Source organism: Pygocentrus nattereri, chromosome 3 (genome assembly GCF_015220715.1).
Source record: "Pygocentrus nattereri isolate fPygNat1 chromosome 3, fPygNat1.pri, whole genome shotgun sequence".
NCBI classification, from domain to species: Eukaryota; Metazoa; Chordata; class Actinopteri; order Characiformes; family Serrasalmidae; genus Pygocentrus; species Pygocentrus nattereri.
The window spans coordinates 5,664,889-5,690,105 of NC_051213.1; the positions used below are offsets into that span (position 1 = coordinate 5,664,889).

Genomic DNA, 25,217 nt, shown 5'->3' on the forward strand with positions numbered 1-25,217 from the left:
ATCTCCGCATTTAACCATCCGTGAAGTGAAACACCACATACACTCTAGTGAACACACACACTAGGGGGCAGTGAGCACACTTGCCCGGAGCGGTGGGCAGCCCAATCCGCAGCGCCTGGGGAGCAGTTGGGGGTTAGGTGTCTTGCTCAATGACACCTCAGTCATGTGCTGTCGGCTCTGGGGATCAAACCGGCGACCATTCCGTTCACAAGGCTGGTTCCCTGACCTCCAGCCCATGACTGACCCTGGAGGGCAGGTTCAGAGGGGGTGTACTTAATACAGTACCAGAAGTTTAACAGATCGTCCCCAGACGTGTACTAACCCTAACCCTCAAAATAAGACTACCTCATACCTCACTACACTACTCCAGTGTTTGAGCGGTAATATCTTCAACGCTACTTTTACTGTGGGAAAGTGTCAAAACACCAGAACCCTTCAACCATTCCAGTCCACACAGTTCACTGGCTCAGCTACCTAATGTCTTATTTTCTCTCCTGTGGTTCACAGACAGATTCTCACCTTCTTTAACTCTGTAACACTCAGTCATCCGGTGCTAAAGCAGCAGCACTACTAGCTATTTTTAATGCAGGCCTCATATAATTCCAGGACCTCATATTTAGCCTCACGATGGCAGTGAATTCATAACCATTTCATGTAGGAACTTTCTGTGAGGGAGCTTTTAGAGGTGGACGTCTGGTTCCTATCACCACCACTGTGAAGAGTTCTGACTCTGTAAGTTTCTCTAGAACAGAGTGTTTCACACCAGACCACCCTGAATGACTCTGTTTACATCTTTACAATTTAATTATGCAGAAATTTAGAAAAAAATCTGTGGAATTTAAGATTGTAGGGAACAGCTGTGGTTGTAAACCGAAGGAAAGACCTTCAACCGGTAGCTCTTCATTAGACTGTGGCGAAATAAGTCCAGGACTCACGTCAGATGGCACTTCCAAAAAGAAGTTAATTCCATACTCATGTGTACAGGGCATCAGGATAAGGCTAAAGGAACACAGCGAGAAACCAGATAAGATCCATTTAAGAGGCTTATGGAATATGTACATATTAACAAAATGTGGTTGAAGTAGCTCAAAGCAACGTCTTTGGGTTCCTCAGGCTTTTCATTAAAACAATGGGAAGTCTTGCCCAAAAAACACGTACTGCGGACGTACAATGGTTAAAAACTCTTCAGTCCCCCAAACAGGAGGCAACCCATCAAGACCGTCTTCACCTTTTCCTTGACCGACAGTGAACAAACTTAAATAAGAGAGCAAACTCGTCTGTCACTGTGTACAATTGGCATTTGTTGACGTGAACAAAAAAAACAAAAAAAAAACAACACTAGTAATGTTAGTGTGTATCAGTAAAGTCCTCAAAAGAAACAGGAGCTACAGTCCTCTGGAAAGATCCTCCCCCCCCTAAAAATATTCACACTGTCCAGGGGGGCCAGTCACCGTCTGATTGTAACCACCTTATAAAGTGCTTTCTCCAAAAAAGAAAGAGATTCAACATAAACATCATGTTCATCATTACAGTAAATCTGTGTAAGTACATCAATGACAACTGAAATAAAAAAAACAAGTAATAATAATAATAATAATAATAATAATAATAATAATAATAACAATATTAACTGAATGAGGATATAAGGGCAAGTAAGTTCAGGCACAAGCTGAGAGTTCTCTTTGCTTCTATTTCTCTCTCTGGTGTTCACTTCTTGAAAGGGGTCAGTCTGCCGATGTTGTGCCAGAAGTTGGAGCTCTTGCGTTTGGGTTCAGCCAGCATGAAGACCTGCTGCTGGGGCAGACTGGTGGGCAGTGTGGGGTGTTTCTGACGCAGCAGGAAGTCGTAGTAGGGCCTGTTCACTGCTGCAGGGAGACAAACGGAGACAAAGCAAACAAGCTCCATGTTAACCTTTATTGACCAACATAAAGAAACTCTATTGCCGTTTAAACTACTCGCCTTCATGAATAACATGTTCTCAGCGCTGTTTTGCATTTATTTTGATACGTACGGAACATTTGGAGCGAGAAAAAGGAAATATACTTGACTCTTCAGTGGGCTTTAAGTGTTACTCCGAACAACTCGACACAACCATAAGTGCAGTGGTCACCAATCTCCCTCCCGGAGATCTACTGTCCTGCAGGCTTCAGTTCCAACCCTCCCCACTTACCCAGCACTGATGCATCTGATCCAGCCAATCGAGAACTTCTGAAGAAACTGATTAGCTGGAACAGGTGTGGCAGATTGGGGTTGAAAATAGGCTCAGCAGGACGATAGATCTCCAGCACTGCTGTGTCTGATCCACTCGCACCAGCGCAACACACACTAACACACCACCACCACCACATCAGTGTCACTGCAGTGCTGAGAATGACCCACCATACAAATAGTACCTGCTCTGTGAGGGTCCATGGGGGTCCTGACCACTGGAGAACAGGGTAACAGAGTATCAGAGAAACAGATGGACTACAGTCTGTAACTGTAGAACTACAGAGTGCAGCTATACAGTAAGTGGAGCTGATAAAGTGGACAGTGAGCGTAGAAACAGGGATAATATTGTTTTGCCTGATTGGAGTATTTTGCACATACTGTATGATAAACACACTGTTAGGAACTGCTATGACAGAACAGACCAAATTAGCTCATACATGCAGCACCAGAGAGACATCGTATCATTGGGGCATGAGTAATTTAACCATTTGGCTAAACAGCCAATTAGGAAACACACGGTCACGGCTCAAAACTCAGTCTTGACCTACCAGCCTGTAAAAACACATCCTCAACGTTCTCGCTAATCTTCTGCTAGTGAGAAGAGAAACAGCCCTATCACATCATGCTTCAACCTCTGAATTGCACTGTAGGTGTGGTATGTTTACAGAAATATGTTTAATTCTAAAGTTTAATTTAAAAAAAAAAAAGTTTAATTTTTGACTCGTCTGTCCACACTACGTCCTCCTAGCAATCTACAGGCTTCTCCAAATGTTCTTCAAACTTCAAACAAGCTTCAACATGCCTTTTCCTCAGTACACCTTGGCTAGATGATGACCTGTTCACCATGATCAGACCAATCAGATCATATTTATATATGTGGGCCATTCTACAGAAGCATCCATTTTTGTGTCGTTGATAGATATCCACCCATCCATCCATCCATCCATCCATCCATCCATCCATCCATCCATCCATCCATCCATCCATTTTCTAAGCCCCTTCTCCGTCAGGGGGGATGCTGGAGCCTATCCCAGCGGTCATCGGGCAGAAGGCAGGATACACCCTGGACAGGTCGCCAGTCCATCGAAAGGCACATTTATAGATATATTACACTTAAAAAAACATATTACAGTTACCATTTATTTACATTTTCAAATAAGAAAATAAAGTTATTTTAACAGATATCAAGCCTCCATTAGCTATATTGATTTTTAAATCAATTATCTAGAATTCCAAGCACCACAGAAGAGCTCGTCCTCACAGTCATGCATAAACTATAAACGATAAACTATACATGACTAGGAAACATATAAACCGAATCACAAAGAAAATATATGCCAAATAAATATTATAAAACATATAATGAAAGCTGTGGTCCCCAGGAGTCGTGTCACTGGAGTTACTGCATATCAAAAAACGTATTTTAAAATAAAAGTCACGCCGATGACGTCACTCGACTTCTTTTTACCTGTTTTTTGAGGATCTGTGAAGTAAAGCACACGGTGAGTGCGCTGTGTCTTTCGGTTTTCGGGGATTTTCCCGTTTAGGTCATGATCTCATATGAAGCTGTTAGCTGACGTCACTGGTGTGACCGACTTTATTCTTGACAATGGTGAAAAACAAACGCAAATGACGTATTTTAGTGGCTTTACCATGATTGACAACATGTGGTTTGACGCTCTGTAGCAGCCGTTTTTTGTAAAACGTGTTTTTCATTTAAAATGTCACTGGTGTCACTTTTCTCATGGGTAACACCAAAGAGGATCGGTAACACCAGTGACACCTATGGGTAGACAGGAAAGTGGACGTTTCTCTAGGACGACCCACATACACACAGCATTGATTTAAACACACTGATTATTATTCTGTTACTTCGGTATTAAGATGGGAGTGAACTGAAGGCTTCTAACTTTAAGTCTCTTTTGACGTGTTCATTGGTTCCTCCTTCTTTTCCGCAAGTTCCACCTGCGCCACAAGTGTTCTCTTCTTTTGTGATGTAAGAAAACAGCCAGAAGCCGTACGCAGACGTAACAGACCAGCCGAACTGCGCTCACCTTTGGGCTTCCCAGCTGGATGGCTTTTGCAGGCGTTCAGCATGGCCTGTTTCTTCTGCACCTCAGTGATGGAAAAACCTGCAGACACACAGGAGGAGTGAAGAAGCATTCAGTCATGTTTTAATGCTTATTAATCATGTTAATTGCCGTCCTGTCTGAGCTCACGGGTCATGCTGCACCATGTTGGGGACTGATGCGATTTGTCTTCCTCCACTGTTATGGTTACATGGTTAAATGGAGATGGTTTCGTCTTTAATCAGTCTAGTATCAGTCTAGATCAGAAAGACTGGAATGTCACGGGAACTTCTGAGGCCGTGGACTTTAGGCCACTTTGCCCGAAGACTCGTGTAAGGCGGCTTCACCTGATGTCAATTTGTACAAGAGCTGTTTGGTCTGAGGTCTGAAGCCTTTATGCTGTGTTGAGAGGATGAGCTGAAACTATCTGTCTGTCTGTCTGTCTGTCTATCTGTCTGTCTATCTATCTATCTATCTATCTATCTATCTATCTATCTATCTATCTATCTATCTATCTATCTATCTATCTATCTATCTATCTGTCTGTCTGTCTGTCTGTCTGTCTATTTGTCTGACTGTGTCTGTCTGTCTGTCTGTCTATTTTTCTGACTGTGTCTGTCTGTCTATTTGTCTGACTGTATCTATCTCTCTGTCTATTTGTCTGACTGTATCTATCTGTCTGTCTGTCTATTTGTCTGACACTGTCTGTCTGTCTGTCTGTCTGTCTATTTGTCTGACTATCTGTCTATTTGTCTGACTGTATCTGTCTGTCTATTTGTCTGACTCTGTCTGTCTGTCTATTTGTCTGACTGTATCTCTCTGTCTGTCAGTCTATTTGTCTGACTGTGTCTGTCTGTCTGTCCTATCCACAATATCATTATAATAATATAAGCCTGTGTATCTTTCATTCTTTTGTACTTTGGAGTAAAACTGGGCTGAAAGATTAAAGGATTTGTGTTGGGAGAGTTTGTCATATTTTACCCCACAATGTATTTGGCTGGACAAGCATTACCTCAACATGTGGGTCCTGATATGAACAAGTTTGGAAATGCCTGCATTATGGGATCACTACAGCCACTGAATGCTAACTTGGCTAAAAACGAATTAAAAGTGAGTAAAGGGTAATTAAACGCACTGTGAGTTGTATAATATGAACTGGCCCTGTTTGTTCTGGAACCCTGTCTGTCCAGATGGCTCAGAGAAAGAGAAACTATATAACTGTTGCTGAGTGCTGGCAGCCTGGCGCAGCGCTACTTTGAGCATGAGGTGAATTTGAGCCTGTTTATCTTCAGGATCAGCATTCAAATCTACTGCACTGCTGCCAGTGACAAATGCACAAACACAGTGCCAAATACAGGCATTTGGGTTTTAATTCAAGCAGAACAGAGACGCAGGGAACAGTCTCTGGATCATAGGATCACATTTTGCCCCAAAAGACCCCTACAGACTGGGCACTTACAGTAGTGGAGGACCGCAGTGTTGGGCAGTTTATTAGGATACAGTTAGTATCTACAACAGGCCACATGTAGGGAATCAAGCAGCATTTTTAGGGTTAAAAATGTTTTACAATTACGTCAGTTTGCCACAATCAACACATTTACTAAATATGTAGTTTAACTCTATTTTGGAGCAGCTATAACATGCAATGTTCATCTGGTTTGGAGTTTTGCAGGTGGCCCCTCAGTTGAACTACGCATTTTTGGATATGATTTAAAACTGGAAGCAAACTGGATTTTCTTCTTCATAGGTCAGCAAGCAAGTCAGCATTTATAAAAGGGCCTGGATTGTGTTTACATACCGTTTGTTATTGGGACAGTTCTTATTTTTGATATCAGAAAAGCTGCAGCTGTGCTGTCTGCTTTATCTGGGCCATCGTGGAGAGGAGTGAACTGTTTTCACAGCAGGGTGAAACAGCTCAACACAGACTCACAACACCACATACAGAGAGCCAACGGTGTCCTAGTAACAAAGTTACAAGCACAAATATTTCATTTTATATATGTGTCTGTGTGTTGGTGTGTGTAAGGGTGTATATAGGTGTGTGTGTGTGTGTGTATGGGTATATATAGGGGGGTGTGTGTGTGTGTTTGTGTGTGTATGGGTGTATATAGGTGTGTGTGTGTGTGTGTGTGGGGGTGGGATATATATAGGGGTGTGTGTGTGTGTGTGTGGGTGTGTGGGTGTATATAGGTGTGTATATGTGTGTGTGCATGTGTTTGTGTGTGTATGGGTGTATATAGGTGTGTGGGTGTGTGTGTGTGGGGGGGTGGGGTATATATAGGGGTGTGTGTGTGTGTGTGTGTGTGTGTGTGGGTGTATATAGGTGTGTATATGTGTCTGTGTATGTGTGTGTATGGGTGTATATAGGTGTGTGTGTATAGGTATATATATATATATATATATATATATATATGTGTGTGTGTGTGTGTGTGTGTGTGTTGGTGTGTGTAAGAGTGTATATATGTGTGTGTGTGTGTGTGGGGGGGGGTATATATAGGGGTGTGTGTGTGTGTGTGTGTGTGTGTGTGTGTGTGGGTGTATATAGGTGTGTATATGTGTGTGTGTGTGTATGTGTTTGTGTGTGTATGGGTGTATATAGGTGTGTGTGTGTGTGTGTGTGTGTGTGTATAAAATATAATATAATATCAGATAAAATGACAAACTGCGATTAATCGTATTACTCTGTGTAGTTATTCACAATGAATCACGTTTGCCTTACTCAAAACTGACTCTAAAAAGCAGTATAATTTGTTATACACTACAGTTATATGAAAAAATTAGAACACCCTCAGAAAAATGACGTTTGGATTCTCTAAGTGAGAATAAGTCAATACGTCGTCTACAGAGAACACATTTAAGGATTTTCAGCAGATTTAAGTGCACGATTTCTTTACTTTCAATGTGTCACGATTGGCCCCTCCCAGTCCGGTCCATGTGCGTTAGTTTTGGCTTGGCCCATGTGTATTTGTTTTGGTTTTTAGTCCAGCCCCCTTGTTTCAAGACTCCACCCCTGATCGTCTCCACCTGTGTTTGAACCTGTCCCTTGTTACCCTTGTATTTAAGCCCTGTGTTTGCCCCTTGTCTTGGCTGGTCTTTGTTTGATGGTGCTGTCCGTTTGATGTGTTGTTTGTTGGTTGTATCTATTGTATTCTCGTCTTGGGTTCGTTGTTTGGGGTTTTGTGTCATTTATCATGTCTGACTATCGTTCTATCCGTGTTGGCTCTTTGACCCTGGACTGTTCTTTGACCGTGACCCTGGATTTGTCCATGATAAAAGTCGCTTATCTCAACATACGCGTCCGCCTCCTCGCTCCCCGTCACACAATGTAAGTCAATGGAAAAAGATTTTATTCTCAGCAATTTTAGAGCATTTCTATTGGTCCGATTCATTGGACAGCCTTTTATTTCCTGATTTTAATATATTAAAAACAAATAAATAAATAAAATGTGTATTTGTGTGTACTTGTGTGTGTATGAGTGTGCAGGTGTGTTAGCTCACCTGTCTCGCGGTCGTGCTGCACCTGTTCCCTCTCGTCTCTGAAGGCTCGGAGCCAGCGCTGTTTCTGTTCAGGCTTTTTGGCGCAGAGCAGGTGCACCTCGTCGCCGCTAGGCGAGCGCAGTTTCAGTGCGTTTTTCACGCTCACGTTCAGCTCTTTGTCCTTCCCGTCCTCCACATCCAAAACCTCCATCTGGTCCATGTCTACCCGGCCCTTGTAGTACAGGATGTCCCTCCGCAGCAGATCCTGAAGCAAACACAATCAGCAGGTCAAACAGGGTCGCTGTGGTGCAGAACAAAATGAGAATGACTTTAAGGACGACGCTGGAACACCCCTTAATATTTTCATAGAAGGCTGTATGATCACCAGCGATAATCGTGTGGACGGACCATTTTAAATTTGCAGTGCCAACCACGTTTGTGTGTGTTTGTTCAAGAGGAGAAGTTTTATTATGGTCAGAATTTGACGAAAGGTTATTGCTGTGCATGCAGTCTTGAAAGAAATTCAGTTCCTGGCATCAAAATAAAAGGAAAAACAGCTGAATGTGCAGACTTATTATGTCTGTTAGACTCAGTGTTAAGGGGGCAGTCGTGGGCTGGAGGTTAGGGAACTGGCCCTGCGACCGGATCGATCCCCAGCACCGACAGTCCATGACTGAGGTGTCCTTGAGCAAGACACCTAACCCCCAACTGCTCCCCAGGAGCCATGGATAGGGCTGCCCACCGTTCCGGGCAAGTAAGCTCACTGCCCCCTAGTGTGTGTGCTCACTAGTGTGTATGTGGTGTTTCACTTCACGGATGGGTTAAATGCCGAGGTGGAATTTCCCCGGTTGTGGGATTAAAAAGTATCACAACAACAGGTTTAATAAAGTCTGCTTATCAGTGCAAACAAAACTGCATTAATTTAATTAAACTTAATTTGCTTCATTAAGTTTATTTATTTTGAGGTGTTATCTTGAGGTAACGAGGTAATTACCTTGTGATCTCAAGATTACAAAGTTGTTATCGTAGGATAAGGAGTTAATTATCTCCCTGAGACACAAAAAAACATGTATTTTAATTAGTCAGTACTGTTTATGTATTACAGAATTCAAGAGAGGCCAAATTTTCTGGATTATTATCTTGAGGAAACAAGTTAATTATTTTGTGATCTCAAGATAACAAAGATAAAGTCATCTTGAGATAAGTGAAATATTTTGTGCTCCCAAAATTACAAAGTTGTTATCTTGAGATCTCACGATAATTAACTCGTTATCTCAAGATGATAACGTCCGTAACGTACACTTGCATCACGTTATTTCTAAATAAGAAAATTCACTGAAGTGAGTCTTTTTACCTTTTTACAGTAAACCATCTGGTGGTTGAAGAGGAAGAACATGCGCTGCTGACTCTTCCCTTGAGGCGGTGAGATTTTTGTCAGTTCTCCTGAGTAGATCAGGTCCGAGCTCCTACTGAGGATGTCCTCTCCCTGAGACACAAACAGGCCACATTTAGTGTGTGTTGTTACTAAGTCCACTTGCTATGGACAAAAGACTAGCAAAGTGATTGTACAGTGATGTCCTACAGTTTGGAGACACCTGCTGATCCAGCGTTTCTTTTGAAATGAAAGGTATTAATAGGGAGTTTCTCCTCCTTTGCTGCAGTAACAGCCTTCACTCTTCTGGGAAGGCTTTACACTAGATGTTGGAACATTGCTGTGAGGATTTGATTGAGCATTAGAGAGTTCAGGTACTGATGTTGGATGGTCAGGTCTGGATCACTCCAACTCATCCCAAAGCTATTGGATGGAGCTCCATCACTCCAGAGAGCACAGCTCCACTGCTCCACAGCTCAGTGCTGGGGAGCTTTATATCCCTCTAGTTGATGCTTGTCATTGGCTTGGTGACATCAGGCTCATGTGCAGCTGCTCCAGACGTCCTGTTCCATTGGTCAGTGCTTTCCTATGGAGATTATACAAGCTGTGGGAGCAACTGAACCTCTGGTATACCTAGTGCAGCTGAATTCAATTCAATTCTGCTATGGTGAATGAATGATGTGATGTGGTTAAAGACTGCACTGCACTGTTTTGATCAAAGTAATGTACTTTTCTTGGATTGCATGAATATGTTGATTCATTAAAGACCCACTTAACTGTAGAACTGTAATTGGCTAGTATGAGGAATATAAATGATTAATTGATTAACCGACAAATAAATTGTTCGACCTGCTAATGATTCAAAATGTGTATTTCCGATAATTTGACTAAGTGGGTTTACCGTTCAAGTTGAGGCAATGTGTTTAAATGATGCCCATGAAGGGAAAATAATTATCGTTATCACAATATAGGACAACAAAAAAATGAAGCGCAGCTACATCAGAACCACGTCAAAAGCCAACATCCACAAGCCTTAACGAAGACGACCGTTTAGTCCATGTATTCCGAGGGGAAGTGTCGCATGGTGGAGTGAGAAAATCAGGCGTGGGTGTGTAAAATTATAGAGAAGGACGTGGTGGACGGTGATGACTGCCGAGTGCTACTAAAGCTCCTCCGGCCATGGTCTTTATCTTCCCTTAACATGGACAAAGCAAGTGATGCACCTCAGCACTTTCAGTTGCTAGAACTAGAACAACTTTTTCAATATGGAACTTTCAGCAGCTAATGATGAGTGGAAAACAGAACTTTAGAACTTTAGAATATAGAACTTTCAGCAGCCAATAATAAGAGGTAAATAGAACTTTAGAACTTTATTAAACAGAACTTTCAGCAGCTAATAACGTGCAGAAAACAGAACTTTAGAACTTTAGAATATAGAACATTCAGTAGCTAATAACAAGTGGAAAACAGAACTTTAGAACTTTAGAATATAGAACTTTCAGCAGGTAATAACGAGTGGACAGCAGCTAATAACGAGTGGTAAACAGAACTTTAGAGCTTTATACTATAGAACATTCAGTAGGCCATCACTGTCTATTCCAGTCATTTGACCTGTTTAGTTTTTGGTCAAATACTGGACATATTACAGGTATTGGCCCCTCCGTTTAAACAGAACCAGGTTCTCCCAAAGCGTGAGCTATTTTTTCTTCACTAACTCTACTAGTGATTGTAATTTTGTTTACACTATAATAACCGTGACTGTTACCCACCTCCCAGTCCTCTATGGAGCTCTGCCACTGGGCAATCTTATCCACGTTCTCCAGACGCCTTTTCCTCTCATTAATCAGTCTGGCCACGTTCTTCATCCCATTTAAGGCTGCCTCCACATCTTTGTAGTCCCTACAAGAATCAGTTTTCCATTGTAGTTACACACAAGCATGGAAAACCTTTTCTTTTTCCTTTAATAAGCAAGAAAATTAATACAGCTTAGCACTGCAGAACTAATTGAGTAGCACCCAATAAAGAAGTATGGCAAACCGACCACATACTGCATGCGGCAGCCAATCACAATCAAGTAATTTAGGCCACTGCGAATACAATAAATACACCTAATGTTAATTTCCCATAGGTTAACCTACCTGTGCTGGGGGTTGGTGTACTTCAGTAACTCTGCCAGCTGGAGGGGGTACTTGCAGATTTTCTGGACAGGGGTCAAGAGGAAGCCGTCCAGAGAAATGTCGATCATCTTCTGGAGCAGGCGGCACGCCTCGAAGAAGAAGACGTACTTGTTGAGCTTCATGAGTTTGGAAAGCTGGACGCAGGCATTCGGATGGTTATTGCAGTATTCCGAGTAGATCTGGAAATCTGTCTGCTGCAGAGACGAGGTGAGATCACATTAGTGTCGTGATGACTCGATTAAACTCATTACTTGATTTAAAAATCAGCAATTTCATTTACACTGACGGCTTGGGAATTTGAATGATACTAAGGTATATATCAGTTTTCTTTTCTAAACTCAGCCAATAAGCAGTAATTGTGTATTAAAATGCATGGAAGTTTGTTCTCTGTAGAAGATGTGGCCATTTATTTTCACAATACATCATTTGATCAGCGGCTCCCAAGCATTTGCACACACCTGTACTTTTTATTGAAGCATTTTTAAAAGATTTTCTTTGTTTTTATGGAGGACTTACAAGTTACAGTATTTACAGTATTTTAGAGCCTTTGAAAGACTCTGATGGCTTGTTCACGTTCAGTTGAGTCCACTTTTACTGTTTTTACGGCCTTTGTTGACCAGGGTATGGTTTGGTTTGTCCATCTGAAATTACGTGACCAAATCATGAGGCAAATTATTCAGTAACTCCATGAAAAAAATGTACATTTTTATTTTATTTATATATTTATTCATTTCCCCACCCCTCAAATTAAGAAAGTGTTTTATGATCACACTCATCGCTCTATGCTTACAATTTACTGCTGAAAGCCAAAAATCTCAGACGTTCTGTCTTATTTTATAACAATCATTTTTACAGAGCAGATCTCTGAATAGACTAATCAAATGAGGCCATTCGGATTACAATTTCTATCCGTCCAGCTTGTGCGTCTCAGAACACGACGTCTTCCTCTCGGCCTTCTTTAGTAAGGACGTGTGAAGGACGTTTTCCTGAGTCTGACGTCATTTTAAAGCAGCTAAAAACACAATCACTGCTCACTGCTGCTCATCTCACTCTGACTGGACCTCACGTGAAGCTCGCCGTCATGGTAATGTCTATATACACTAAGTGGTTCTCTACACGTGTGTAAGTTTAGACAGGATTTCTTGTAGTGAGCCTGTTAACAGAGTTTCATCAGATTGTTGAGTGACAATAAACACCTCAGTCTTGATCCATAATCGAAATGTGTTCCATTAGATCGCAGAAAATCTTTGCATGTAAACACAGACACTGATGCTACACATGCTGCAGAATCACTAAGCATTTCAGACGGTTGAATCAAAATAAGAAGAAGTCTTTTCTTACGTGCTCTAGGAAGCAGCAGCCGATCTCGCTGAGATGGGGCTCGTCCTTGTTGAACTTTTTCTCCAGACATTTTAGAAACTTCTTCTGGAAGCGGTAGATGTCCTCAATGTTGCCAAAAATGGTGCACAGCTGTTCCTCTGTGAACATGTCCATGCGCTTCCGGCACTGCTTTATGTAACCCTATAAAGAGCATTGAGAGTCAGTAAATACCACAGGGACACGTCCGGTTCCACAGCAACATCAGTGATGGTTCATCTGAAATAAATGGGGGGTACACACCAGTAGAGCTCACCGCAAACAAACCAGCCCTGTGGTGCTTCACATGAGTAAAATAACATAAAAGTTGGGCTGCAACTGTTTTTATCAGCTTCTTCCCCGAGACAGTCTGAGTACTGATCAAGTACTGATCCACCTTAGACTGACCGCACACCCTTAACCATCACAGCACAGTTTGCATTCCATTCCAACTTTGATGTCCATGCAAATATACATACACTGACACCTTCTCACCAGCACACTTCCTTGTATCTCACTGTCCATTTCATCAGCTCCACTGACCTTACAGAAGCACTTAGTAGTTCTACAGTTACAGACTGTAGTCCATCTGTTTCTCTGATACTTTGTTATCCCCCTTTTACCCTGTTATGCTGTTGGCTGGATGTTTTTGCTTGGTGGACTATTCTCAGTCCAGAAGCGACACTGAGGTGTTTAAAAACTCCAGCAGCACTGCTGTGTCTGATCCACTCAGACCAGCACAACACACACTAACACACCACCACCACGTCAGTGTTACTGCAGTGCTGAGAATGGTATTTTAATTACTGAATGTATCAAATATGATCAACTATTTGTTGCGGCCCTATATAAAAGTATGCCAGACACTGTCTGCAGTGATCAAACAGCGTCCCAGGCTTTATCAGATGTACAGACTGTTAGACAGACTGTCTAAATGCATTTTCCCCAAAGCTCAACTCTTCTACCAAAGCCTGACCCATCATCTTTTTCAGCATGCAGCTGACCTCGCAGATGTCCTTCAGGTGTTTGATGTAATCCCTCTCTGTGCTCATGATCTCGTTGATGACATTGGTCCTCATCTGCTCCTTGCAGGGCAGTCCTGGCCCCAACAGCAGTGCCATCCCGGCACTGTTCTCCTCCTGAGCCTCCTCCAGCTGAGCTAGGTACTCCTCCATGGGCTCATCCTGATTCACTCGCAACTGAGGGGTGGACACAGGTCAGGATGGTCAAACAACACCGTTTTCAGTGGAATACGCTACACCATAAATCAGTCACATGAGCAGCTTGACTTTTTTTCTACACATTTTTAAAAATGTTTTTCTAGTACTTTGAATTTTCTTTATTCAGTATTTTTAAAGGTGACCATTTTCATTTTCGTTTTCATTTCAAATAATAAAACATAATATTCAGTAAAGTGTGTTTTATTTTTTTTGCCCAGCATAAAATTCTTGGCGTGGCGCGGTGTTTTTATCGTGTATTTCGAAGAGCTGTTAACGTTTACGCATTTTCTTTTGAAACATTCCCAAACGTAGCATAACACTATTTTGACTGTAGTCCAATTCAAAATGCAGCTTTTAACTGGCCTTTAAAGCGATACCTTCAGCACCTTCCGCAGACTGGGCTGGACAGTGTTCATGGGAGAACTATGGATAAATCAACAAGCAGCAAACTAACAAAAGCAACAGCAAAGTGGAGATCTCCAGTTCCCCTTTGAGAGCCTTTGTAACAAGAATCCATGATGGTATGAACAAGACTAAGAAGCTATGCTATATATATCATCACTGTCCAAAGAAAAACAAGTATCTCCAAAATGATGATTTTTACAGGTCAAGCAAAAACCCTCTTTTCTTTCAACATAAACTAATGTAAGGAGATTTTACTTGAAGCAATGCAGGAGCATTTCTATTGGCCCATTCATTATGAAATGTCCACTCAATGTAAAGGACAGCTGCTGAGCACAAATTACGCAGAAAAGGGAAAATAGCAAAAAATAGAGATACAGTGACAATATGATAAATATATTGTACATTTACACCTATTGGTTGGAATATGCAGCCACTGTGTGGAACTTCATGTGAGCTCTGCTTTCACATGACAAAAATAATGTTGTTTAATTCCTGAAAGTAATAAATGGCTCATTCTACAGAGATGTCCACATTTCTACCTCTCCATAGGTGTCACTGGTGTTACCGATCCTTTAGGTACACCAGAGACATTTTTAATGAAAAATGAATTTTACAAAAAAACGGCTGCTACAGAGCATCAAACCACATGTTGTCCATCATGGAAAATCCACTAAAACATGTTATTTAATCCATTTGTGTTGTATTTTTTCCACCAATACTTAAGAATGAAACCGGTCACAGCAATGACTTCAGCTAAAAGCTTCATATGAAATCATGAGCTAAATGAGAAAATCTCTGATAACTGAAAGACTCAGTGGACTCGCCGTGTTCTTTTCTTCATAGATCCTCAGGAAACAGGTAAAAGGAAGTCAGGTCATCAGTGTGACTTTTATTTCAAAATAGGTTTTAGTGTTCAAAATAGATTTTGTGTTAATAGCGACACCAGTGACTTGACTCCTGGGGAAACCAACTTTCATTATATATTATATAATATTTACTTGACATTCTTTTTTTTGTGTCATTTCAAGTATACGTTTCGTAGTCAGGCATAGATTATTGCATTTAAAACGGCAGAAAAACATGTTTTTATCTCAAAATATGACCTCAGCCTTTACACATGATTGTGAGGACGAGCTCTTCTGTGGTGCTTGGAACTCTAAATAATTGATTTAAAAACCAATATTGCTAAATTGAGGCTCAAGAAGGTGTAATTGTTAACTTTTTTTATTTTAAAATATAAACCCTAACTTGTTTTTTTTCCCCCAAGTGTAAAATATCTGTAACTGCTAGGGGCACAAAAATAGATGTTGCTGTAAAATGACCCAACTGCATTCTGACGAATGTATTCTATCCATATTTAAAGCTATAATAAAATGCATTACTTCTTTAATGGAATAAATCTTTCTTTAGGGTCAAATTTGAGCAGATAAGACAAATGCTACAACTCACGATTAACTACACAAAGCATGATTAAACAGGATGAATTATTTTTATTGCTTGACAGCGTATTCCACACCCTTCAGTCACATTGGTGTACTCAGTAATTCTGAATTATGCCAAAATAATACGATTTGAGATTTTGTGATGTCATAAAGAATCATAATTGAATCAAATCAATGAGAGATCAGATATTTCTGCCCAGATCGAGGAACAAAAACTAAAAGTTCAGCTCCTCACCCTGACGAAGCTGGCAGGGAACCAGCCCTCGCTGTCCAGGATGCGGCCCCACCACCACTCCTTGTTGGTGGCATCAACTACTTCGATGACGTCGCCTGCTTTGAAGCCCAGCTCCTGATCGTCCATGGTGACATGGTCCCACAGCGCCTCGGCATACACCACACTGCCATCACTGATCAGCTGCAGACAGAAGAACACATTACATGATTTATTGTCACCAACATTAATAGGACCACATAATCAGAACAAAGACCACAATAAGAGCAATAGTGAAAATGAAAATGAGTAGAAATCTTTTTGAAATGTTTAAATGTAATTATTTGTATTTGCAACAGACTTCTGACATTTTGATACTCAGTTCTTTGCTTGTGGATTTTATCATTTTATTTGAAACTTTTGTCACAAAATTAGCTCCATACAGTGGGTGTGGTTTGTTTCGTGGGCCGATTGATTTTTCAGTGTGAAATGCTTATGGCTTCTCGTGGCTTATTGCTTATTGTGGGGTATTTTGCTTTTGTGAAACATTGACAAGCAATATAATTTGGAGTAAAACAAAAAAACAACATAGTAAATGAACAAAATGTTCAGTAAAGTAGCATCTCTAGGCGTTTGCCAAACCCAGACTCATCTTTCAGACTGCCAGACAAAAACCTGTGAATAATCACCCCAGAGATCCAGATTTCACTGGCAGTGCTCAGTGGCAGTGAGCCGCTTCACACCAGTCTAGCCATCAACACTGTATGGTCATGTTAGGGGTGTATGCAGCTACTTATTAAAAGATATTCAAAGATAAGCCTTGGAGAAAAACTCATCCAGGGCCTAAAAACAGACCTGTTTCCCTCACCTCTGCAACTGGGAAGTGCCTGGATCATCTTGTTGAAGGGTCTTTTTTCCATGATTCAGGCTAGCCCCTCTGGTTACACGTCAAAACTCAATGCTACAGTAAGCAATGATGTTCCAATCCAATCTAAGTGTACTGGGGGCTAAGAGTGACCACAAAACTGGGGACCATCTGGGGTCTCCAAGGACTGAGATGGAAAACACTGTGGCACTAGTTTGGCAATGGGAGCCAGAGAAATACACACAGAGCTTAAACTTTACGGCACCACAATATCCAGGGAGCTGAAGTGGGAGAGGAACATGGTCTCCATAGTCAAGAGAGCACAGCGGAGAACGTTCTTCCACAGTCATCTGAAGAACTCCTATCTGATGATGATCCGGTTCTACACAGCCATCTTTGAGTCCATCCTCACATCATCATCCATTGCCACCTGGTTTGGTTCCTCCACCAGCACATAATCAGGACCGTGGACAGGATCACCGGATGTACACTATATTTATAAAGGTATTCGCTCGTCTGTCTTCACTCGCATATGAACTTGAGTGAGATCCCATTCTTAATCCATAGGGTTTAATATGATGTCGGCCCACCCTCTGCAGCTACAACAGCTTCAATTCATCTGGGAAGGCTTTCCACAAGGGTTAGGAGTGTGTTTATGGGAATTTTTGACCGTTCTTCCAGAAGCCCATTTGTGAGGTCAGGCACTGATGTTGGATGAGAAGGCCTGGCTCACAGTCTCCTACACTAAACCAACAGCCTCCACACTGTATTACAGTAACTCCTCTGTAACATCATGATAATTTACACAACTGCACAGAAAGTTACTTTTTTTTTTTTTACAAATGTTCATTTCATTCTGTAATATTCTCTATATGACAGCTTTTATTAATATATTTTATATCACATGCTTACTCAGACCTGCATACATACACCGATCAGGCATAACATTATGACTACCTCCTAGGTTCCAATATTCATTGTCCATTTTCTCATCAGTGAGGGTCCATGGGGGTCCTGACCACTGAAGTACAGGTTAAAAGGGGGTAACAGAGTATCAGAGAAACAGATGGACTACAGTCTGTAACTGTAGAACTACAGAGTGCACCTACAACCCCAATTCCAATGAAGTTGGGACGTTGTGTAAAACATAAATAAAAACAGAATACGATGATTTGCAAATCATTTTCAACCTGTATTCAATTGAATTCACTACAAAGACGAGATATTTAATATTCAAACGGATAAACTTCATTGTTTTTTGCAAATATTCACTCATTTTGAATTTGATGCCTGCAACACGTTCCAAAGAAGTTGGGACAGGGGCAACAAAAGACTTGGAAATTTGAGGAATGCTCAAAAAACACCTGTTTGGAACATTCCACAGGTGAAAGGGTTAATTGGAAACAGGTGAGGGTCATGATTGGGTATAAAGGGAGCATCCCTGAAAGGCTCAGTCGTTCACAAGCAAGGACGGGCGAGGTTCACCACTTAGTGAACAACTGTATGAGCAAATAGTCCAACAGTTTAAGAACAACGTTTCTCAACGTGCAACTGCAGGAATTTAGGGATTTCATCATCTACAGTCCATAATATCATCAAAAGATTCAGAGAATCTGGAGAAATCTCTGCAAGTAAGCGGCCAGGCAGAAAACCAGCACTGAACGCCCGTGACCTTCAATCCCTCAGGCGGCACTGCATTATAAACCCACATCATTCTGTAACGGACCCCCACATGGGCTCAGGAACACTCCAGAAAACCACTGTCAGTGAACTCAGTTCGTCGCTCCGTCTACAAGTGCAAGTTAAAGCTCTGCCATGCAAAGCGAAGCCACATATCAACACCACCCAGAAACGCCGCCGCCTTCTCTGGGCCGAGCTCATCTGAGATGGACTGACGCAGAGTGGAAAAGTGTCCTGTGGTCTGACGCGTCCACATTTCACACTGTTTCTGGAAATCATGGACGTCGTGTCCTCTGGGCCAAAGAGGAAAAGGACTGTCCAGATTGTTATCAGCACAAAGTTCAAAAGCCAGCATCTCTGATGGTGTGGGGGGGGTGTTAGTGCCCATGGCAGGGGTAACTGGCACATCTGTGAAGGCACCATTAATGCTGAAAGGTACATACAGGTTTTGGAGCAACATCTGCTGCCATCCAAGCAGCGTCTTTTTCAGGGACGTCCTGCTTATTTCAGCAAGACGATGCCGAGCCACATTCTGCACGTGTTACAACAGCGTGGCTTCGTAGTAAAAGAGTGCGGGTACTAGACTGGCCTGCCTGCAGTCCAGACCGTCTCCCATTGAAAATGTGTGGCGCATTATGAAGCGCAAAATACGACAGCGGAGACCCCGGACTGTTGAACAACTGAAGCTGTACATCAAGCAGGAATGGGAAAGAATTCCACCTACAAAGCTTCAACAATCAGTGTCCTCAGTTGCCAAACGCTTATTGAGTGTTAAAGGAAAGGTGATGTAACACAGTGGTAAACACGCCCCTGTCCCAACTTCTCTGGAACATGTTGCAGGCATCAAATTCAAAATGAGTGAATATTTGCAAAAAACAACAAAGTTCATCCTTTTGAACATTAAATATCTCGTCTTTGTAGTGAATTCAATTGAATGTAGGTTGAAAAGGATTTACAAATCATCACATTCTGTCTTTATGTTTTACACAATGTCCCAACTTCACTGGAATTGCGGTTGTAAACAGTAAGTGGAGCTGATCAAATGGACAATGAGTGTAGAAACAAGGAGGTGGTCATGATGTTAGGCCTAATCAATGTGTGTGTCATGTGTGCGACTCAAACAGACAAACTCCTTGTATGTGGGACATATTGGTGAAATAAAATGATTCTGATTCTGGAGGAACTTAAAAGATTTAGGCTTAGCTTTTCAGCCTCCAGCACGACAAACAAAAAACAAAACTTACAGGCTTTTTTTTTTACTTTACAGTACCGTCCATGCTGGCTCTGCATCAGACAAGCCATGAGATACGGTTATCTATAAACCTGGAAAAAAAAAAAATCAGGCTTCATGGTGTTTTTGTCCATGTTTTACTCACAGAGTGGAAAAAAACACATCCTCTGACGTCATCCACATCTAAAAGCAAGAGATGAGGGTTAAAGAGCACAGCAAAGCTTGCCTGTATTGTCTAAATGGAGTCAATGCCAGGAGATAAGGATGTTTATTCTCCCAATAACATGATAAGATAAACGGTATTATACAGTTACAGGGTATTCTTAGAACTACAGGCCATTTCTCTTTCTCTGATCAATCCATCATCAAAGAGAGGGGCAATAAGGCCTTGTTGCTAGGCGACACACCCACAGCATTACGCCTCTCTATTGGTTTTCTGTCGCACGACTTCTCTTTCCACCACCGTGGTCAAGACACAGAACACGCAGACATGAAGACTAATGTGAACACACACCACCCCGAGTAGAGCACTTAATGTGCGTCCAAGACAAAAAAGCCTGGAACAGTAAACACAAACATCAGGGGTGTAGCGGTACGGACGGACGACGGCTCGGCGAATGCAGTCGTAAGGAGAACACACACACGTGAAAACGGATGAACATCATGCAGAAGCTGATTTCAACAAGGACAAGATCCATATGGAACTCTTAACTTTCGGCCTATGGAGGCTTCATAACTGCAGCACTGTGTCCTAACTCCTGACCCCTGATCAGCTGTGAGGCAGGCAGCTATTGGGGTAAATAAAAAGAGAGGATTTTTAAAAAAAACACAAGCCTAAACGAACAAACGAAACCAGACTTGTGCCTGTCCAGGTCAAGTCAAAGTTTATTTACGTAGCGTTTCTTGTGGAACCGGTGTTGTCACAAAGCAGATTTACAGAAAAATCTGGGTCCAAGCCCCCATGAGCGCCTCCAGTGGCGACACTGGCAAGGAAAAACGCCCTAAGAGTAAGAGGAAGAAACACTGAGAGGAGCCAAGACTCAAAAGAGGAACCCCTCCTCCTCTGGTTGACACCGGACAGCAACTAGTAAGAGCAGAAAATGAGATTAATATGATGTGGAAAGAAAACTATGATTAAAAAAAATAAATTAAAAAAAAAGTTTGCAGTATTTTTGCATGTCTGAAAATATTCCACATAAAGCCTCATGAATATTTCTCTGCTTCTAACTACAAAATCACAACCGAAGTTGAATTATCTCCGCAGAAAGGTTAAGGTTAGTGTCCCACTACAGGCTGTACCAACCAAAGTTACCCTGGGGGGGGGGGGGGCTATATGACACTAGGTGGAGCAAACTGTAACTTGTGAATCATGCGGGGTGAACTGCATCGTGACACCTGTGTACCGTATCACTCTCCCTCAGTACATGGAGTGCATGAAACCCCATTCACTAAAGAAGGATGATACCGACTGCACTGGTGTACCAAGAAATACACACCGTGATCCTTCTCATCAGCTTCACTGATAATGGGCCTCATAGTGCTGTGCAACTGAACCGAATAAAGCCCAGTGAAGCCATGCTGGAAAGATCAATTCGATCCTGAAGTGGCAGTGAACAGATTGTATATAAACATGTAGAGCAGTGCTTTTCAACCTGTGAACCCCACAGTGGGCCGTGGCTGTTGGCCATACGCTTTTCATTTCAACCACAAAAAAATGAAGATAATGTAGACATTTAACTCCAACATAACCATATTTGCAAAAATAAAACATCATATATGTTTTATGGGCGGCACGGTGGCGTGGTGGGTGGCGCTGTCGCCTCACAGCGAGGAGGGCCTGGGTTCGATTTCCCCGGCCGGGTGACCGGGGTCCTCTCAGTTTGGAGTTTGCATGTTCTCCCCGTGTCTGCGTGGGTTTCCTCCGGGTTCTCCGGTTTCCTCCCACAGTCTAAAGACATGCAGTCAGGCCAGTTGGACGTGCTACATTGCCCCTAGTTGTGAGTGACTGTCTGTGTCTGTCTGTCTGTCTGCCCTGCGATGGCGACCTGTCCAGGGTGTATCCTGCCTTCCGCCCGAAGACTGCTGGGATAGGCTCCAGCGACCCCCCCGCGACCCTGATGGAGAAACGGCTTAGAAATGGATGGAAAACATCATATACACACGTCTAGCTCATTCACTGCTCTGATAAATGTAAAAGGTTCACTTTCCAATCATATGGAACTCGTTCATCATGGATAAATGGTGAAAAGCGTCTCTCAAAAAGAAAGACCTGGAAGTGACGCGGCCACCAAGCAGAAACCGAAATGAAGAAAATACAGCAGTGTGTGGGATGAGATGGGCTTCACGTGCGTGAGAACTGAAAACAAGCAACTAATATGATGGACAGGCCTGTGCAAGAAATCGGTCAGGCCAAAACTTACGGTTTTTAATGACGGGTCAGAGCCCAGGACGGGAAACATGGTCTCACATTAAACATAAACAAGCTTGGCAACGTTCTTCAACTGTTTGACGCTGCTTACGCTGAGCGGAGCTCTACAACACTACTGGCCGCTGAACAGCTGCGTCCACAGTAAATGTGTCACTGAGGACTGTTGCAAGCTCTACACTGTCAGTGTATCTGATGTAACAAGCAGGTCATCATGTTTCCACAGTTCAGACATTCCTAAATCACCGGGAATCCCAAACAGTTCCCAGTTTTCCTTTCATTTTCTCCATAGTAAACTGTAAGACATACCACACATACTACATTGATGAATACACTACTATTGGTGGCGTACATAGCCTGGCTGTGAGAGAGAGAGAGAGAAGAGAGAGAGAGAGAGAGAGAGAGAGAAAGAGAGAGAGAAAAGAGACAGAGAGAGAGAGAGAGAGAGAGAGATAGAGAGAAGAGGAAGAGAGCGAGAGAGAGAGAGAGAGAGAGAGAGAAGAGAGAGAGAGAGAGAGAGAGAGAGAGAAAAGAGAGAGAGAGAGAGAGAGAGAGAGAAGAGAGAGAGAGAGAGAGAGAGAGAAGAGAGAGAGAAAAGAGAGAGAGAGAGAAGAGAAAAGAGAGAGAGAGAGAGAAAAAAGAGAGAGACAGAGAGAAAAGAGTGAAGAGAGAGAGAGAAAAGACAGGGAGGGAGAGAAAAGAGACAGAGAGAGAGAGACAAAGAGAGAGAGACAGAAAGAGAGAAAAGAGAGAGAGAGAGAAAGAAGAGAGAGAGAGAGAAAAGTGAGAGAGAGAGAGAGAAGAGAAAAGAGAGAGAGAGACAGAGAGAAAAGAGAGAAGAGAGAGAGAGAAAAGAGACAGAGAGAGAGAGAAAAGAGAGAGAGAGAGAGAGAAAAGAGAGAGAGAGAGAGACTCCTTCAAAAAACCTACTACAATAAAAATCTCTCATTACAGTACTTTAGCCCCACCCATTCATCCAACAGCAGTTTAGCCCCACCCATTTAACTTACAGTAGTTTAGCCCCACCCTTTCAGAATGATTAAACGTTGTACTGTTCCTGGCTGCTGGGAAGCAGACGTATCACTGTAGCTTTGAAATAAAAATGCACCCATCTAATAATAAAAGTGGCCAACGTGTTTATTTTTCCCCCACATCCCTGAGAAAATCAGCCTGAACTGAACAGTTTACTCTGTACATTTCAGTCCAGACTGCTTTTAGAACAAGGCACTACACAGAACGGCCAACTGGAAGAGAGCTCATTTACATAAATCGGCCTCCGATTACAATAACAAAACCAGTCTGTAACTAAACCCTATTTATGGCTTGTTATTGTTCACTTGAGTCCATTTTTTATTAGCTGGCCTTTTTTAAAACTCTGATTACTTGATTAATCAGCAAAAAAAAAAAACACAAAACGATTATTGATTGAAAAATGATTACTCAATTACTAATATAATCAGACGCAACAAACTTACATGACAAAATGAATTTGATCATCACACAAAACAAAAACTACTTTGAGGTCTGAAGTATCTAAGCTATAAACTGCAAGCTCAGCCACACATGCAGTCCAGCTGAACCCTGAGGTCAGAAAGCAGCTGAGCCTCACAAATGCATAAAGTCGGCTCAGCTGTGACCCCAATCTGAGTCTCGGGGGGGTGTATGCTGAGGATGCTTTCAAGGTGTGAGACACATCAAAGTGAACAAAGCTGTAAATGTAATATGATGTAAACACTTGGAGTGAAGGCAGAGTCAGATATGGCTGTAAAGAATCTCTATATGAGCCCTAAATAAATAGTCATAGTTACATTTATCTTCACTAATAATAAACGCATGTTATAATTTTATATGAATTATTTTTTTCTGGTAGCTCACTGAACCAAACTGAGAAACTATCACGCTTGTGATCGTAAGTAACAGCCTGTACCTGTTTTATTTAATCCTATTTATTCTTAACTTCTATTTCTTGTTTTAGTTCTTCTCTTAGTTCTTTATTACTTTTTAACTTATTTTAATTAGTTATTATTATTTTATTATTAATCTCTTATCTTCTTTTGATCTTGAGGTTTGATAAAAGATTAAGATCAAAAGAAGATAAGAGATTAATACAGTTTTAAGTTTTATTAATAAGTTTTATTTTAATTATTATTTTTATCTATTTTTAGCTTTTTTTTCACAGTTAGTTTTAAATTTTCTTTGTCATGTCAATCCCTGTTTTTGTAAATGCTCGGCTACATTGAAAATGAGGGTTGCCCTCAATGAACTTCTGAGTCAAAATAAAGGTTGACTGATTGATTCATTGATTGATTGATTGATTGATTGACTGATTGACCGATTGATTGATTGACTGATTGATTGACTGATTGACTGATTGATTGACTGAAGTAGATGAAGAGAGACATACGCAAAAGTCTGGGGGGCCCTGGTTAAATTATTAAAATCATTTTATCGATTTTTAAATAAGTGCATATTCTCTACAAGAAATAAAAAAAAAAACATGGATCATTCTCAGCACTGCAGTAACACTGATGTGGTGGTGATGGTGTGTTAGTGTGTGTTGTGCTGGTCTGAGTGGATCAGACACAGCAGTGCTGCTGGAGTTTTTAAACACCTCAGTGTCGCTGCTGGACTGAGAACAGTCCACCAACCAAAAATATCCGGCCGACAGCGTCCAGTGACCACTGATGAAGGACTAGAGGATGACCAACACAAACTGTGCAGCAGCAGATGAGCTGTCGTCTCTGACTTTACATCTACAAGGTGGACCGACCAGGTAGGAGTGTCTAATAGAGTGGACAGTGTTTAAAAACTCCAGCAGCCCTGCTGTGTCTGATCCACTCAGACCAGTACAACACACATTAACACACCACCACCATGTCAGTGTTACTGCAGTGCTGAGAATGATCCACCACCCAAATAGTACCTGCTCTGTGAGGGTCCATGGGGGTCCTGACCACTGAAGAACAGGGTAACAGAGTATCAGAGAAACAGATGGACTACAGTCTGTAACTGTAGAACTACAGAGTGCAGCTATACAGTAAGTGGAGCTGATAAAGTGGACAGTGAGCGTAGAAAC

At 41.9% G+C, this 25,217-nt stretch overlaps 1 protein-coding gene across 8 annotated transcripts in view; it reads right to left on the reverse strand.

The window, feature by feature from the left end:
• Positions 1 to 941: 941 nt before the first annotated feature.
• LOC108432112 (rho guanine nucleotide exchange factor 4-like) overlaps positions 942 to 25,217 on the reverse strand; it is a 223,807-nt gene continuing 199,531 nt past the window's right edge. For 7 of the 8 annotated variants that reach the window (XM_017705764.2, XM_037536754.1, XM_017705755.2 and 4 more), the window contains 9 exons: positions 15,965 to 16,144; positions 13,667 to 13,861; positions 12,648 to 12,827; positions 11,268 to 11,500; positions 10,899 to 11,028; positions 9,112 to 9,243; positions 7,779 to 8,022; positions 4,266 to 4,343; positions 942 to 1,865 (listed from right to left, as the gene is read on the reverse strand). In XM_017705764.2, coding sequence (XP_017561253.2) covers positions 1,708 to 1,865; positions 4,266 to 4,343; positions 7,779 to 8,022; positions 9,112 to 9,243; positions 10,899 to 11,028; positions 11,268 to 11,500; positions 12,648 to 12,827; positions 13,667 to 13,861; positions 15,965 to 16,144 — 1,530 coding nt within the window. In that variant the 3' untranslated portion in view covers positions 942 to 1,707. Of the gene's footprint in view, positions 1,866 to 4,265; positions 4,344 to 7,778; positions 8,023 to 9,111; positions 9,244 to 10,898; positions 11,029 to 11,267; positions 11,501 to 12,647; positions 12,828 to 13,666; positions 13,862 to 15,964; positions 16,145 to 16,808; positions 17,364 to 25,217 lie in introns of those variants that run through there. The other variant, XM_037536755.1, reaches the window with a different exon arrangement.